The sequence below is a fragment of the Papio anubis genome, chromosome 8, assembly GCF_008728515.1.
Source record: "Papio anubis isolate 15944 chromosome 8, Panubis1.0, whole genome shotgun sequence".
NCBI lineage: Eukaryota > Metazoa > Chordata > Mammalia > Primates > Cercopithecidae > Papio > Papio anubis.
In genome coordinates, this window is record NC_044983.1 from 80716401 (window position 1) to 80731912 (window position 15512).

The following is a 15512-nucleotide window of genomic DNA, read 5'->3' on the forward strand; positions in this document are numbered from 1 at the left end:
TAAGTTTCATCTTTTTCTTCCTCATACAGGGAAGTGACTACATACAGTAAGGCATCCCACAAATGTTCAATGAATCAACAGGAGGTGCAATGGCCAGTGGAACAATTTATAGGTACGTAAGACTATGTAAAGGAACGTAAAGCCAAACCCTGTGAAAACCGCATTCAGAAGTCAGTCGGCTACTAGGTACACAGGACAAATCCATTCATTCTCCAACTCCTACACGCCCGGGAAGCAGTTTCACTTTACAGCAAGTTGAAGAGTCGCACCCGCAGATGCCGTAAAAGGTAAAGAACTCCACGGTGGGGACGAGGATTCCAGTTTTGCGGCGCCGTCAGGGCGGGAAAGTTCCCGGCTGTCAGTTGGAGGGTGGGTCCTCGCTCCGCCCCCTCGGGCCGCACTTCCGCGATTCCGGGAGGCGTGTCCTAAGCTCCGGGACCCCTCGCTGGGTGCCGGTTAAGACCCCGCTCCCCGTCGCCGGTGCTATGGAGGCGGCGGCGGCGGCGGCGGAGGCGGAAGTGGAAAACGAAGACGGCGACAGCAGCTGCGGGGATGTATGCTTCATGGACAAAGGCTTGCAGAGGTAAAGGGCGCTCCGCAGCTGGGAGCGACCCGCGCATTCGCCAGGGCCGGGGCCGTGGGTAGCTGGCGGCGAGAGGCGCGGCATTGCTTTACCAAGACCATAAGTGAACGCAGTCTGGCTTTCGGCCTCCCCACTTCTCCAAAACTGCTCTGCCGAAGTGCCAGGTTGAATGAGCCATGGATGGATGTCTTCCCGCCCCTGTCTCCTGCCCAGCATTTCACACGACTCTGCTTAGCCTTGAAACTGCCCCAAGACCTTGTCCTCCACCAGCTTATATGACCACTGTTTCCTTCTGCTGGTTTTGCTTACTTACTTATTCCTTTGCTTGCCGTTTAATTGTTGGTTTTCTCGTGTTCTCTCGTCTTTCCTCTTCTTCCCTCTGAAAAAAACCCTGCAGGATAGTATCTCTGGCAGCTATGAGCGGGCAGTCGCAGCTGCCTGTTAGTTTTGCCTCAGTTCTCCTTGCCTCCATTCGAAATCATTTGTCTGTTACAGAACACTGCAATACATATAGTCATATACTTTTTGAAAGTACTAAACTTACTATATTTAGTTCACCGTTTCCCTCTCACGAAGCCCCGACTTGTGCAAAGCGTATGAGGCACTTGGTTCTGCAATTCTGTAAAGCAGGTCTCCGCCTGCATTTGAGGCTTAGTCTCGACTCTTAACATTTCTCCACTTACACTTTATTTAGCTGTACTGAGCTACAGGCAGTTCCATAGCAGACTTCTCTGTGCCTTTGCATATGCTGTTCCTTTGTAGCGTGTCCTCTACGCGAACTTTGCTACTGATAATTAAACATCTTGTTCTGGATTCTGATTTAAACTTTGCCAGATGATCCCAAGAAGATGGTGTTCAAGGGACATTTTACATTTCTATTTAATACTAGCTGCCATTTACTGAATGCCATCTGTGTGTGCATGTTATATACATTATCACTAATCCTCACGGTAATTCTACAAGGTAGTAATTTTTCTCATTTACAAGTGATGAGTGAGACTCAGAGTCTATTGACAATTTGTTCATCTTTAAACACTTCGTAAAGAATGAAGTTCGGATTCAAACCCATTTTCCGTCTAATTTCACTGTGCTTTTTCTACGATCTCACATTATCTGCACATTATTAATGTCGAGAAACTGAAATGTGTCAGAAAATAAATGACTGTCATTAAGAGCATGTGTTGATAGCATAAGGTCTGGCACTAAGAAAGAACTCAAGTAAATGACAGGGCGGGATAATTGCGAAATGCTCCAGATAGTAACATTTAAAGGTTGCTAGTCTGAATTTTGCAAATGCTTCCCTGCTGTCAGAGTTAAGTTTCCTACAGCTGTAAGATAGCTGCTACTGAACCTACAGCAGATGCCCATGACATTGTGTGTCCCTGTTCCTGGCTGTATCTCCCATCCAGCAACTCCAAACCGTGTGCACTGTAGTTTATGTTCCTGGAACTACTGTCTTCAGGAGAAGCTTCAGTTTTAAATAGTAATTGGAGTGAAGAGATGAGTTCTGTTTAGGGAAGATCCATTAACTTTCAACAAGGGAGAATAGGGACTTTTTCAACAGAAATTGCAATAACATGGTTTCTTTTTGAAAATGCAATGGACTGTGGATTAAATAGCTATTGCACACGAAGAAGAAAATAAAGTTATAATCTCCAGCATGAGATCTGGATTGACATACGCTCTGTTAACATAACTGCAAGAATTTGGGCAAGCTATTTAATTTCTATACACTTCGGTATCCTTAAGATACCCACTGCTTAGAGTTATTGTGAGAATTAATTGAGGTCAGAAAACTGAGGCTTAAGTTGTCATTTGCTCAAATCACACAGCAAAACCGTGGTAGAATGCAGATTCGAACTGGGATATTAAGATTCCAAAGCCTTTACAGTTATTAACTATTATTCAGCACTGCCTTCAATATATGCTGATGACTGCATATAGGAGTTAGAAATGCCCACTGTCACTTGCCTCCCTTGGGCGGTTTCTCGTTTGTATAAATAATCCAAAATACTTGGTTGTGTTGTAAGAAGCACTGTGTTTTGTGAGACATTTCAAAGGTACCACAAATAGGAAAGATTTCATTCTAGAATGAATAGAGCACATATTTAGTATCTGCATGCTGTTTGGTTAATTTTAGTTATTTGGTCATGCTTTTAAAATCTTTTTTTTAATAACATATATTTTCTTTTGTAGCATATCAGAATTATCTTTAGATTCAACTCTTCATGCCGTCAATCTTCATTGCAATAACATCTCCAAGATCGAAGCCATTGATCATATTTGGAATTTACGACATCTAGATCTGTCATCTAATCAAATAAGTCGAATTGAAGGGCTAAACACACTGACGAAACTTTGCACATTAAATTTGTCCTGCAATTTGATTACAAAAGTAGAAGGTTTGTAAGTGATTTTCATATAACACTTAACATAAGGAAAATGATTTAGGTCCTTTTTTTTCCCAAAAGAATGGAATAAATATTATCAGAAACTCTTAAAAATTGAGTCCAAAACTCATTATACAAAATATTTTCTCCAAAAAAGTGTCAATTTTTTTAAAATTCTGTTTTTTCTAAATGCCAATAAAAGTGATTTCGCTGTTACCAGACTGAAACAGTCTGAAATAACATTGTAATGCTATATCTCTCTAATTAATTATTTAAATTTTATAAAGGCTTTATTTTATTTTACTTTTTTTTTTTTAGGACTTGAAGAACTAATTAATCTGACTAGACTAAATTTATCATACAACCACATAAATGATCTTAGTGGTAAGTAGAAGTGCTTATGTTTTCTATATGCTAAATGTTTTGCCGCATGTGATAAGTTAACAGCTCAGCTAAGCGTGTTGGATATCTCTGAATATTAATCTAATTTTTAGCCAAAGAGCTCATCTACAGAGTGTATTCCAGTCATAATTCTGTTTTGTTGGTGCCAGAACCACAGCTGAGTACAAAATTTAGAAGTAAAAACCAAGGTAATCAGTAGCAGGAAAAACTTGATTGGAAAGGATCCAGTTTAAGGGAATATGTTTTAATTTTAGCCAATTAGTCAATGTACTGTTATATAGAGAAAAATAGTTCCAATAGAACTTTCACAGTGGTAAAAATGTTCTAATCTGTGTTCAGTATGGTAGCCAGTAGCCAAATGTGGTTATTGAGCACTAGAAATATAATTAGTGCAACTTAAGGACTGAATTTGTAATTTTACTTAATTTTACTTCGAAAATAAAAAGCCACGTGTAGCTAATGGCTACCATGTTGAACAGTGACATGCCGCATTCCAAAGGCTGTTGCAAGTTAAGGAGCAAATAAAATGATATTTTTTTTTATCTGTAATACAGCTAAGAAGATTTTTAAAGTGTTGCCTTTTTTAATTGATTAAAGTGATGTAGCTGATAAGTTGAACAGTTTCATGACTATTCTTAGAATTATCTGTTAGAACTAGCAGAATTCCTCTAATATCTTCACAATCCTTATCAATATTCGAAACAATCTGATTCATTGGTTGACTCTTCTCCCCCACTAAAAGAACACTACCCTGTGCCAGCTGCTTAGTATGCAAAAAATAAAAAGACCTAGTTTGTACCCTTAAGCTGAAGTAACAACTGTATTTTAATTTTTTAAAACCTTTTTTCCTCTAAAGACGTGAGATATTAGAACTGAGTTTCGCCGGGCGCGGTGTCTCACGCCTGTAATCCCAGCACTTTGGGAGGCCAAGGCGGGCGGATCGCCCGAGGTCGGGAGTTCGAGACCAGCCTGACCAACATGGAGAAACCCCATCTCTACTAAAAATACAAGAATAGCCGGACTTGATGGCATGTGCCTATAATCTCAGCTACTCAGGAGGCTGAGGTGGGAGAATCGCCTGAACCCGGGAGGCGGAGGTTGCAGTGAGCCGAGATTACTGCGTTATACTCCAGCCTGGGCAACAAGAGTGAAACTCCATCTCCAAAAAAGAAAAAAAGAAGGAACTGAGTTTCAACCCTGGCCTTGTCATTAATTACTGTGTAATGTTGAGCGAGGTGTTTACTCTTTGGATGCAATTTCCTTATCTAAAAAATGTGAATGGATAAGATAGTTCATTCTCTCAGTACGTGTTTATGAAGATCACTATATCAAACACTGTCTTATAGTGATGAAAAAACCAACAACAATAAGTAAGATAAGTTACAGGGCTTACATTATAGTGGGGAAGAAAAACAACCCCCCAAAAAATCAGCAAAAGATTTGAACAGACACTTCCCCAAGAAGATACATAAATGGCAAATAAGCCATGAAAAAAAAAATGGTTGGAATCCTTAGTGATTAATGAAATACAAATTAAAACCACAATACCATTTCACCCCTAGAATAGCTAAAACAGTGACAGTGCTGGTGAGATTGTGAAGCAGTTGAAACTTGCATACATTGCTGGTAGATTTAAAATGGTACAACCACGTTGGAAAGGAGGTTTTTGGTTTTTTTTAATTTGAGATAAAGTCTCGCTCTGGAGTGCAGTGGTGTGATCCTGGCTCACTGCACTCTCTGCCTCCTGTGTTCCAGCGATTCTCCTGTCTTAGCCTCCTGAGTAGCTGGGACTACAGGAATGCTCCACCATGCCCGGCTAATTTTTTATATTTTTAGTAGAGACAGGGTTTCACCATGTTGGCCAGGCTTGTCTTGAAATCCTGGCCTCAAGTGATCTACCCACCTCATCCTCCCAAAGTGCTAAGACTACAGGCGTGAGCCTGTACTGGCTGTCACTGTGCCTGGCTGAGTTTGACAGTTTGTTATTGTTATAATGGTAAACATAACCCTTAAATATAACTGTGCAGTCTGACTCTTAGGTATTTACCAAAGAGAAATTAAAATGTGTCCACTCAAAGACCTGTACGTGAATGTTCATATGATTACATGGCTTTTTATATGGTTTCTCCATTTTGGAGAAAGTTCTGAGGCAGAAAAAGAAACTGTAAGTACTTGAAGGGTACGCTGCCATTGTACAATTAGTACTCGTCCATGACAGCTGCAGCTGAAGTCCAAGTTGGGCCAGGCACCAATAGCAACTGCTACAAAATGTTCTAGATATGCTTGTGTGAGAAATATTACCAGGGAATTAAATGAATGCTAATGTATTTATTTTATATTCAAACCAGCAAAATTGAAGTGTACTACAGGGTTTGCTTATGTCTGCTAATCAAGACTGATGTGTTGAGGCAGCCTAAAGCCTTTGCTTTACCTTTTTCTCATATGAGTGTGTGCATCCACCTGGGGAAGTTCTTTTGATTTATTTTGTTTTGAAGAGAACCAGAGCCCAGGAACCTCGGGGACTAAAGCCTCAAAGAAATGTTAAACTTGTGTTTCTTCAAAACAACAAATAACTTTACCGATAGCCTATTCATTAGATATAGCTGTTCACAGCAAGATCTTATTAATGCTGCCCGTTTGCCTCTAAAAGTATAACCTATCTAGCCACTATTTCTAATTAGCTATTGGAAAGACTATTGCTGTGGCATTTAAAGAATTATTTTCCTATTGCAGGGTTGATTCCCCTTCATGGAATTAAGCATAAACTTAGGTATATTGATCTACATAGTAATTGTATAGATAGTATCCATCACTTACTTCAGTGTACGATAGGATTGCACTTCCTGACCAATCTTATTTTGGAGAAAGATGGAGATGATAACCCTGTCTGTCAACTACCAGGTAAGAACAATTAATTTAATATTTTTTCTAATAGTTAATATTCAGAGCTTCCTTATTTTCCTGAAATTGGCATTTGTGACCTCATTTTAGTCTTCAGCTTTGCAACATTTTCTATATTGGAGAAAACATGGTTACAAATAAAATTAGTGTATTAAGACTAATGACTGTTACGGAACACAAGATTAACAGTTCAGTGATTCTCCTATTTAGGCAGTTTCATATTTGATAAGTGAATGCCTCAAAATTATATCATTATGGTACATTCTATTAATAATAGTATAATACTATGCAGCCACAATAAAGAATATAGCATCTCTTTATCTGCTAATGGATAATTATGTCCAGGATACATTAGGAGGATGAAAAGCAGGTTGTAAAGTACTGCATACAGTAGGCCACCATTTGTGTGAAAAGGGTAACACACATACACAGACACAAACATTTACATACATACGTATATGTGTATGCACGCGTGTGTGTGTGCTCAGTATGTACATAAAACATCTAGAAGAATACACACTTTTAAAAAATTATAATATTGGCTAACTCCAGGAAAGGGAACTGGGCAACTGGAGATTAAGAAATGAGAAAATTTTTCACTGTTCCTTTTGAATTTCATATTATGTGAATTTATTACATTTTTAATAAATGATTTTGTTTTGAGAAAGTTTAATATATAGAGATGCTAGTGCTGCTGAAATGCTATTTGAGCTAATTGGGAATCAATCAAGTTGACAAAGATAAAGCAGACCAGACTATCATTTCTAGAACTCACTTATATTGCTTAACCAAACAGTAAGAGAGAAATGTGTAGAATGTGAATATACATTCTAACGATCTGCTTGAGTACAAGTTAGCTACAGAGGCTTCATTTTATTATTCATACACAACTACAAGAAGGCTTTTTGCAGCATGGGAAACCTGTGTTGGTAATTTTATTTCACAGAAGAAAATCTGATATATTTGGTAATTGTTTTCCGAAGGTGGAAAATATTTCCTATTGTTTTCCATAAAGTCTCCCTGAAAATCAAGACAGATTTGAGAGTTTTCTGAGGAAACCCTTTCCTGGAAAGAAAACCATATTTCTAAAGCCTTGCATTTTTCTTTTCTCTGGTAAACCCTCAGGTTGGATTTTTTTTTTTTTTTTTTTTTAATAATCTTGTCTCAAGAACCTCTGGTTTCTACAATTCGAATCTTTGTTTTCCACCTTTTTTCCTAGATTAGGTACTTCTCTCAATACAGTCACCCTCCCTTAAGAATTGAGAGGTAACTTGTTGCTGAAAAAACTTGTCTTCCCTCAAGATTTCTAATACTAATTTGTCAGACTTCTTTCTTTCTTTTGGAATTCTTCCAATCACTCCATTGGTCTTTATTAGAAATAGTTTTAAAATTACGTTTATACAGGATTAAGGTGCTCCTGTTAACCGTAGTACCAAAGGAATGTTAATTTGTCAGATTTAATTGTTCTTAGGGAAAATACACATATTATTCTTGATTACTTGATAGTTTACCTGATTTAATATTAGTTATGTGTAATTTAAAAGAACAAAGGTGTTATTTTGCTAATACTGAGACTTCGTTAGGGAAATTTGGTCATTTTGGTCATTATCCACATCATCCTGCTTTATGTTCATTTATGTTGTTTATATTAATCATATTAAAAAATAAAAGACATGTTTAGCTTCCTTCCTAGAATAAATTTCTGCTGATTTTATGCATTATATATTTAAAGTAATTTTTTAGAGATAGTTATTTTCACTTTTTGAACTTCATCAGGAGGGTTATTTGAGAGGGATGGAGAGTGGAGGAGAAGTGTTTTGTTTCTTTTATATGTAATGATTTATATTTATATTTTAATGATTACATGCTGGAGAAGTTGAATAAGTAACAAGTTTATTATTTGCCTTCTGAAACTATTCCCTGGGATATATCTGGTAGCTGATAAATTTGGTTTATTCTAGAAATAATTGACTTTTTTTTAATATTTAAGTTTTCATTTTGAATGATTTGTTTCCAAGGGTACAGAGCAGTTATTCTCCAGACTTTGCCACAGCTTAGAATCCTAGATTGCAAGAACATATTTGGTGAACCAGTAAATTTGGCAGAAATAAATTCATCACAGCTGCAGTGCCTAGAGGGTCTTTTGGATAATTTAGTTTCTTCTGATTCTCCCCTAAATATAAGTGAAGATGAGGTATAGTATTTACATTTTTTTCATAATATAAAAAATACCTTCAAATTTCAATAAGTGAATATAAATTAAAAGGATTTTGGTTTGTTTCTGTGTCATAGATCATTGATAGAATGCCAGTGATAACAGCACCCATCGATGAGTTAGTTCCCTTGGAACAGTTTGCAAGTCCACCAAGTGATGCTGTGTTGACGTCTTTTATGTCCGTGTGTCAGTCTTCTGAGCCAGAGAAAAGTAATCATGAAAGCGATTTGCAGAATGAGATAAAACTTCAGAAATTAGATGATCAAATTTTACAACTTCTAAATGAGGTAACTATTTTTCCTACTTCTATATAGACATGTTTATTGAAGAAAACATAGTTAAGAAAATGTAAAATAAAAATTATGTACTAGCTGACCAACCTATTTTAATGCATCGGTGTTCATATATTTTTGTTTTCCTCTACAGAAATAGGGTTCTGTTATTGCATAGTGGTAGTAAAAGGTTAACATAAATTTTTCATTCATTTTACTTGTCTTCCTTTACATCTTCATTATGTAATTTCTTTGTCTTGTTCTGCAGTATTTCACATTACTTCCATTCCACCCACCTTTTATTTCCACCATAAGCAAGAGGGAAACTCTTTGGACTCAGTGTTACTTAATGCAAAGGAATACTTTGGCCTCTACTCTCCCTTCAGTGGATTAATGGTCAAAATCACCTCTACAACTTATAGCTGAATGGCAGGTTAATTTACATAGTTCCTGTATCAATTTCATTTTCCAGTAAACCATCACCTAATCAATCTATACTTTCCTGAGCTGTTAATCCTTTTTTACCCCTGCTACTGAATCTCTAGTTTTTAGAATCTGTGAGCTATGTTTATGAACTACAATTCCTAGAATTTACTGCTATTCAGGTCTCCAACCCTTGCTCCAGCATTCTCACTATCATCCACAGTGGCGGTGGTTCTCTTGGGTACCACTACTATCTGACTGCAATAGATTATTACTTTATTTCCCTTCTAGCTGGGTGTAGGATAGAAAGATAGTGGTATAGGTCAAAGAGGCTATTAGTCAAATGTTAGTTCAACTTAAAAATTTGTAACTGTTATTGTTACTAATTTTTTTTTTTTTCGAGTCAGGGTCTTACTCTGTCACCCAGGCTGGAGTATGGTGGCAGGAACATAGCTCACTGCAGCCTCGAACTCCAGGGCCCAAGAATCTTCCCACCTCAGCCTCCTGAGTAGCTGGGACTATAGGCACATGCCACTGTGCCTAGCTAATTTTTAAATTTTTTATGTGGAGACTGGGTCTTGCTTTGTTACCCAGGCTTGTCTCAAACTCCTGGCTTCAAGTGATCCTCCCACCTCAGCTTCGTAAAATGGTGGGATTACAGGCAAGAGCCACCAAGCCCAACCTCTGTAACTAAATTTTCTTAGTCAAAATTTTTTCTCAAATTTAGGAAAGGGGGAGGAGTAGAAAATGCTTATGAAATGGTTATGATTCAGGAAGTTTTTAATCCTGAACTATTATTTATATAATATTAACAATGCTGGATACACAAGAGGTCTGCCTTAGGTGAGTGAAAGTGAATAAGGCTGTGAGGATTCTGTGTTTCAGAAATCCATAGAGATTTCAGTTTGAGCCAATAAGGAGATAGTAATAGAAGTGAGACAAGAATGCTGGCCTACGTATTATTTGACATCATTGATACTGTATGGCTGGACTTTTGGACTCCTCCATTTCCTCAGGTTTCATCTTTCATCTTTTCTAATGGCTGACTCTTCTAGCAATGAAAGAACTTAGATTGAAGTTTTTAATGTCTTTAATGTGAAGTGAACATGTCAGTTTCTCATCGGCTGATCTCATTTTATTCTCATGACAACCCAATCAAGTAGATAGAGATTAATGTATTATTGTTCTTGTTGTAGAAAAGAAGTTCCAGAATTTAAATCACTTATTTAAAAGTACTTTATTTGCAAGATAGTTGAGCTCCAAATTCATATCTCCTTATGTCCAATCAAATTCTTCAACTGTGTCATGCTTCTCACTTACAGTGCTAGCTCTTTCTACTTTGTTAACCAAAAACAGGAGTCTAGCTATCTGGAAAGAAAGGTGATTCACTGCTATGTATATTTAAAATGTTTAAGAAAATGACTTCTTGTTAACTGTCTATCTTGGTGTAAAGAGTACACATGCAGTTTGAATTGCATTGAGCTGTTCTTACACTCAAATGATTTCATCTCGAGTATCAACTTATAAAGTCATAATATTACTGCAATGTGCTGTACTATAATAAAGACATTTGTTTTTCTTAATCAATCATGGGACTTAAAATCATAATTACCCTGCCGAAGTGGGAAATTTTATATCTGTGAAAAACTGTTTTGCCTTTATTTTAGTTTTTCTCCAACATTCTATTGAGCATTTTTATTCTTCAGCAAACTTGAAAGAATTTCTTAGTGAATATCAATATATCCACCAACTAGATTCTACACTTAACGTTTTACTACATTTATTTTGTCATGTAGCTATCTATTCATGTATCAGACTATCTTATGACACATTTCAAAGTAAGTTACACACATCAGTACATTTCTCCCTAAATACTAAGCATGCATATCATTAATTAGAGTTAAATATTTTTTAGGTGTTTTCTTTGATGTGAAATACAGGTCTGCATATTTCCTGAATTGAGAATACATATATCTGTTATCCAAACTTCTGTGAAGGTTAACATCATGTTCCCTATGGCCTCTCCCACAAGCAGTCCTCTACTGCCTCCAGAGGCAATCACTTTTCTGATTTTTAGTCTACCATATATTATTTAATATTTGTTTTAGAACCTAATATAAATGGAATCATACAATGTATACTCTTTTGTGTAAGGCTTCTTTCACTCAGCATAACCTTTTAAAAATCCATGCTATTATGTATATCAGTACTTATTTCTATGAAGTATGCCATTCTATGAATATATTACACTTTACTTTTCCATTGTCCTGTTGAAGGTTACAACCTAGCTTATAACCTGGGTTATTCGAGGTTTATGAGTAGAGCTGCAATGAATATTACTGTATAATCTTTTTGTAAACATGTATCTTTGTTTCTCTTCAGTAAACAGCTAGAAGTACAGTTTCTGGGTTATAGGGTAGATGTATGTTCAGTTTTATAAGAAATTGATAACTTTTTTGAAAGTGGTTATTCTGTTTCATTCTCACTAACAATGTATGACTGTTCCAGTTTTTCTGCCACCCCACCAATATTTGGTGAGGTTAGCATTGCTTTTATTTTAGTCATTCTAGTGGGAGTATCATGATGTTTGTTCTGATTTTAATCTACATTTCACTAATGATTAGTTATGTTGGACAGTTTTTTGTGTGCTTATTGAATATTTATTTTCTATGAATGCCTGTTCAAAATTTTTGCCCATTTTTAAATTGGGTTGTTTATCCAGGTTGTAGGAATTTATTATATATGCTAGACACCAGTGTTTTGTCAAATATATCTAGTATGAATATTTTCTCCCTGTTTGTGGATCTCACATTCATTTCCTTACTGGGCTTTTGATAAGCAATAGTATTTACTTTTGATAAAGTCCAATTTATCATTTTTTTCCCTTTTAGGATCATTGTTTTCTGCAACTTTAAAAACTTTTGTGCATACCAAAACAACATTCTCCTGTGTTAGCCTCTAAAAGTTTTAATGGTTTTACCTTTTGCATGTAGATCTGTGTACATATATGGTTCACTCTTTTCCATATGGATTTTCAGTTATCTCAGTACCATTTGTAGAAAACGCTTTTCTTTTCACTAAATTTCTTTAATGAAATTCTTGCGAAAAAAAATTAAATCACCTTACAAACTGTAGAATCTAGCTCCGGGTTCTTTTTTTCTTTGTCAGTTTGAGTAAGTTGTATTTTTCAGTTAATTTGTCCATTTCATCTCATTATCAGCATAAAATTGTTAATATTCCCTTATTATACTTTTAATTTATATAGGATCTGTAATGAAAATCTCTTTCATTACTGATACTGGTAATATGTGTTTTCTCTATTTTTTATTTATTTGCTTGATTAGTTTAGCAAGGGGTTTTGATGATCTTTTCAGAGAATAGACTTTTGGCTTTGTTAATTTGATAAATATTTGTTTTCTGTGTTCTTGATTTCTGGTTATTTTCCTCCTCTACTGTGAATTTACTTTGCTGTTTGTTTTCTAGCACCTTTTTTTTTTTTTTTTTTTAAATACCGTCTTGCCCTGTCACCCAGGCTGGAGAGCAGTGGCCTGATTTCAGCTCACTACAACCTCCATGGCTCCTGGGTTCAAGCGATTCTCCTGCCTCAGCCTCCCAAATAGCTGGGATTATAGGCCTGTGCTGCCACACCCAGCTAATGTTTGTAATTTTAGTAGAGACAGAGTTTCTTTCACAGTGTTGCCCAGGCTGGTCTCGAATTCCTGGCCTCAAGCGATCCTCCCACCTCTGCCTTCCAAAGTGCTGGGATTATAGGCATAAGGCACGGCCCCCAGCCGTAAGTTCTTAATATAAATACTTACGCCATCGATTTTAGACTTATCTCCTAATATGATCATTTAAAACTATAAACATTCCTCTGAGCACTGCTTTAGCTGCATGCCACAAATTTTGGTATGTTTTGCTTTTGCTATTGTATAAATACTTTTCTAATTTCCTTTGTGATTTCTTCCTTCATCCAAGAAATATTTAGAAATGTCTTTTATTAATTTTTAAACCATTTGTCATTCTATAGATATGTTATTGGTCCTTGATTTCTGATTTACTTCCATTTTGTTCAGAGAACATATTCTGAATAATTTCCATCTTTTTAAATTTATTGAGTTTTTTTATAGCCTGGCATATGGTTTTTCTGTTTTTCTAGGTGGATATTCATTGTGCTTTTAAAAAGAATGTATATTCTACAATTAAGTCAGCATGATTGATAGTATTTTCAGGTGAACCATGTCTTTACTCATTTTTTGTCCATTCTGTCAGTTGCTGATGCTTGGTTTTTTGTTTGTGGAGGTGAGGGGTTGATCTAGTTCTATCAGTTGCGGCATGAAGAAGTGTTTAAATCTCTGTGATTGTGGATTTGTGTTTCTCCCTTTAGTTCTTTATTTGCTTCTTATGTTTGAAGCTCTGTTATTAAACACATACACATTTATGACTGCTTGGTCTTTCTGATGAAGTTAATCTTTTATTATTATGAAATGTTCCTCTTTAACAGCCTTATTGAGATACATTATTCACTTACCATGTGGTTCACCCATTCGAAGTGTGCAATTCAGTGCTACCCATTAGCAGTCATTGCTCATTTCCTTCTACCTACACCCTCAACCCTAAGCAACCACAAATCTATTTTCTTTCTCTATGGATTTGCCTATTTTGAACATTTCATATAAATGAAATCATAATATTTAGCCTTTTGTGACTAGCTTCTTTCACTTAGCATAATATTTTCAAGGTTCATCCATATTGTAGCATGTATCAATACTTCATTTCTTTTTATTACCAAACAGTTGTTCCATTGTATGGATATACCATATTTTATTTATCCTTTTGTCAGTTGATAGACGTTTGAGTAGCCTCTACTTTTGATTATTATGATATGTCTATGAATATTTATGTATAAGTTTTTGTGTAGACATAGATTTTCATTTCTCTTGGCTATATACCTAGAAGTAGAATTTCTGGGTCATATGTTTAACCTTTGGAGCAACTACCAGACTTTCCAAAGTAACTGCACTATTTTATATCTTCAGCAGCAGTATATGAAGGTTCCGGTTTTTCCACATCCTTGCTATCTTGTTCTTTTATGTCATTTTCATTATAGCCATCCTAGTGGGTGTAGAGGCATACCTCATCGTGGCATCTGTTTACTTTTAATCTGTTTGTGTCTTTATATTTAAATGGGTCTTATGGACAGAAGAAAAGTGAGTCTTGTTTTTAAATCCCATCTGGCCATCACTTCTTTTGAAGAGTCTGTTAAAATTTACTGTAATCATTAATGAAGTTAGATTAGAGTCTACCATTTTATTGTTATTTGTTTTCTGTTTGTCTCTGTTTTATATTCATTTTTCTTCCTTTCCTGCTTTCTGTTGGATAATTTTTAGAATTCAGGTTTTTTTGTTTTGTTTTGTTTTGTTTTATTTTTTTTTTTTTTTTGAGATGGAGTTTCACTCTTGTTGCCCAAGCTGAAATGCAATGGCATGATCTCAGCTCACCTCAACCTCCACCTCCTGGGTTCAAGCGATTCTCCTGCCTCAGCATCCTGAGTAGCAGGGATTACAGGCATATACCACCACACCATGGCTAATTTTGTATTTTTAGTAGAGACTGGGTTTCTCCATGTTGTTCAGGCTGGCCTTGAACTCCCCAGCTCAGGTGATCCACCCGCCTTGGCTTCCCAAAGTGCTGGGATATAATTCAGTTTTAATTGATAATGTTGGTTTTTTAGTCACAATTCTTTAGGTTTTGTTTTGGTCTGAATGCTCTAAAAAAAGACTTGAAATAGTCTACTTAGAGTTAATACTGTATCACTTCAAGTAAAATGTTTAAACATTATTTGTATTTATCTGTATGTAAATCAACTGTGATGCTCTTATTTCTTCTTGAGGATTCAAATTTCCATCTAGTGTTCTATTCCTTCAGCCAGGACTTCCAGTCTGAACTTCCTTTAGCAAATGTAGTGTTACATCTGTGGATAGTAGTGTGTTTCACCTTTAGTCTTACTGGACTTTTTCACTGAATATAGAGTTCTCAATTGACAATTTTTTTTTTCTTTCAGTACTGTCCCTGGTCTCCATAGTTTTGATTGCAAAGTTAACATGAATTCAAGATCCTTGATTTCTTGTATGTAATATACCATTTTTCTTTGGCTACTGTCAAGAATTTGTCTCTGTTTGTTTTCAGCAGTTTGACTGCATTGTACCTAAGGATGGTTTTCTTTGTGTTTATCCTACTTCCAGTTTCTCTATGCTTCCTGAATCTGTAATTTTGTGTTTTCACCTAATTTGGGAACTTTCTTCCAATATTTATTCTGCTCCATT

The 15512-nt window shown here is 36.0% G+C and overlaps 1 protein-coding gene across 4 annotated transcripts in view; it reads left to right on the plus strand.

Moving 5' to 3' along the window:
• The first annotated feature begins 376 nt into the window (after positions 1–376).
• The window catches only part of LRRCC1 (leucine rich repeat and coiled-coil centrosomal protein 1), a 41060-nt gene continuing 25924 nt past the window's right edge, over positions 377–15512 (plus strand). For 3 of the 4 annotated variants that reach the window (XR_002523878.2, XR_650805.4, XM_003902923.3), the window contains exons 1-6: positions 377–583; positions 2780–2985; positions 3292–3357; positions 6109–6276; positions 8295–8470; positions 8569–8778. Coding sequence is in view for 2 of the 4 variants with exons in the window: in XM_003902923.3 (XP_003902972.2) it covers positions 486–583; positions 2780–2985; positions 3292–3357; positions 6109–6276; positions 8295–8470; positions 8569–8778 (924 nt within the window). In the remaining 2 variants the exon portion in view is untranslated. Of the gene's footprint in view, positions 584–2779; positions 2986–3291; positions 3358–6108; positions 6277–8294; positions 8471–8568; positions 8779–15512 lie in introns of those variants that run through there. The other variant, XM_021942470.2, reaches the window with a different exon arrangement.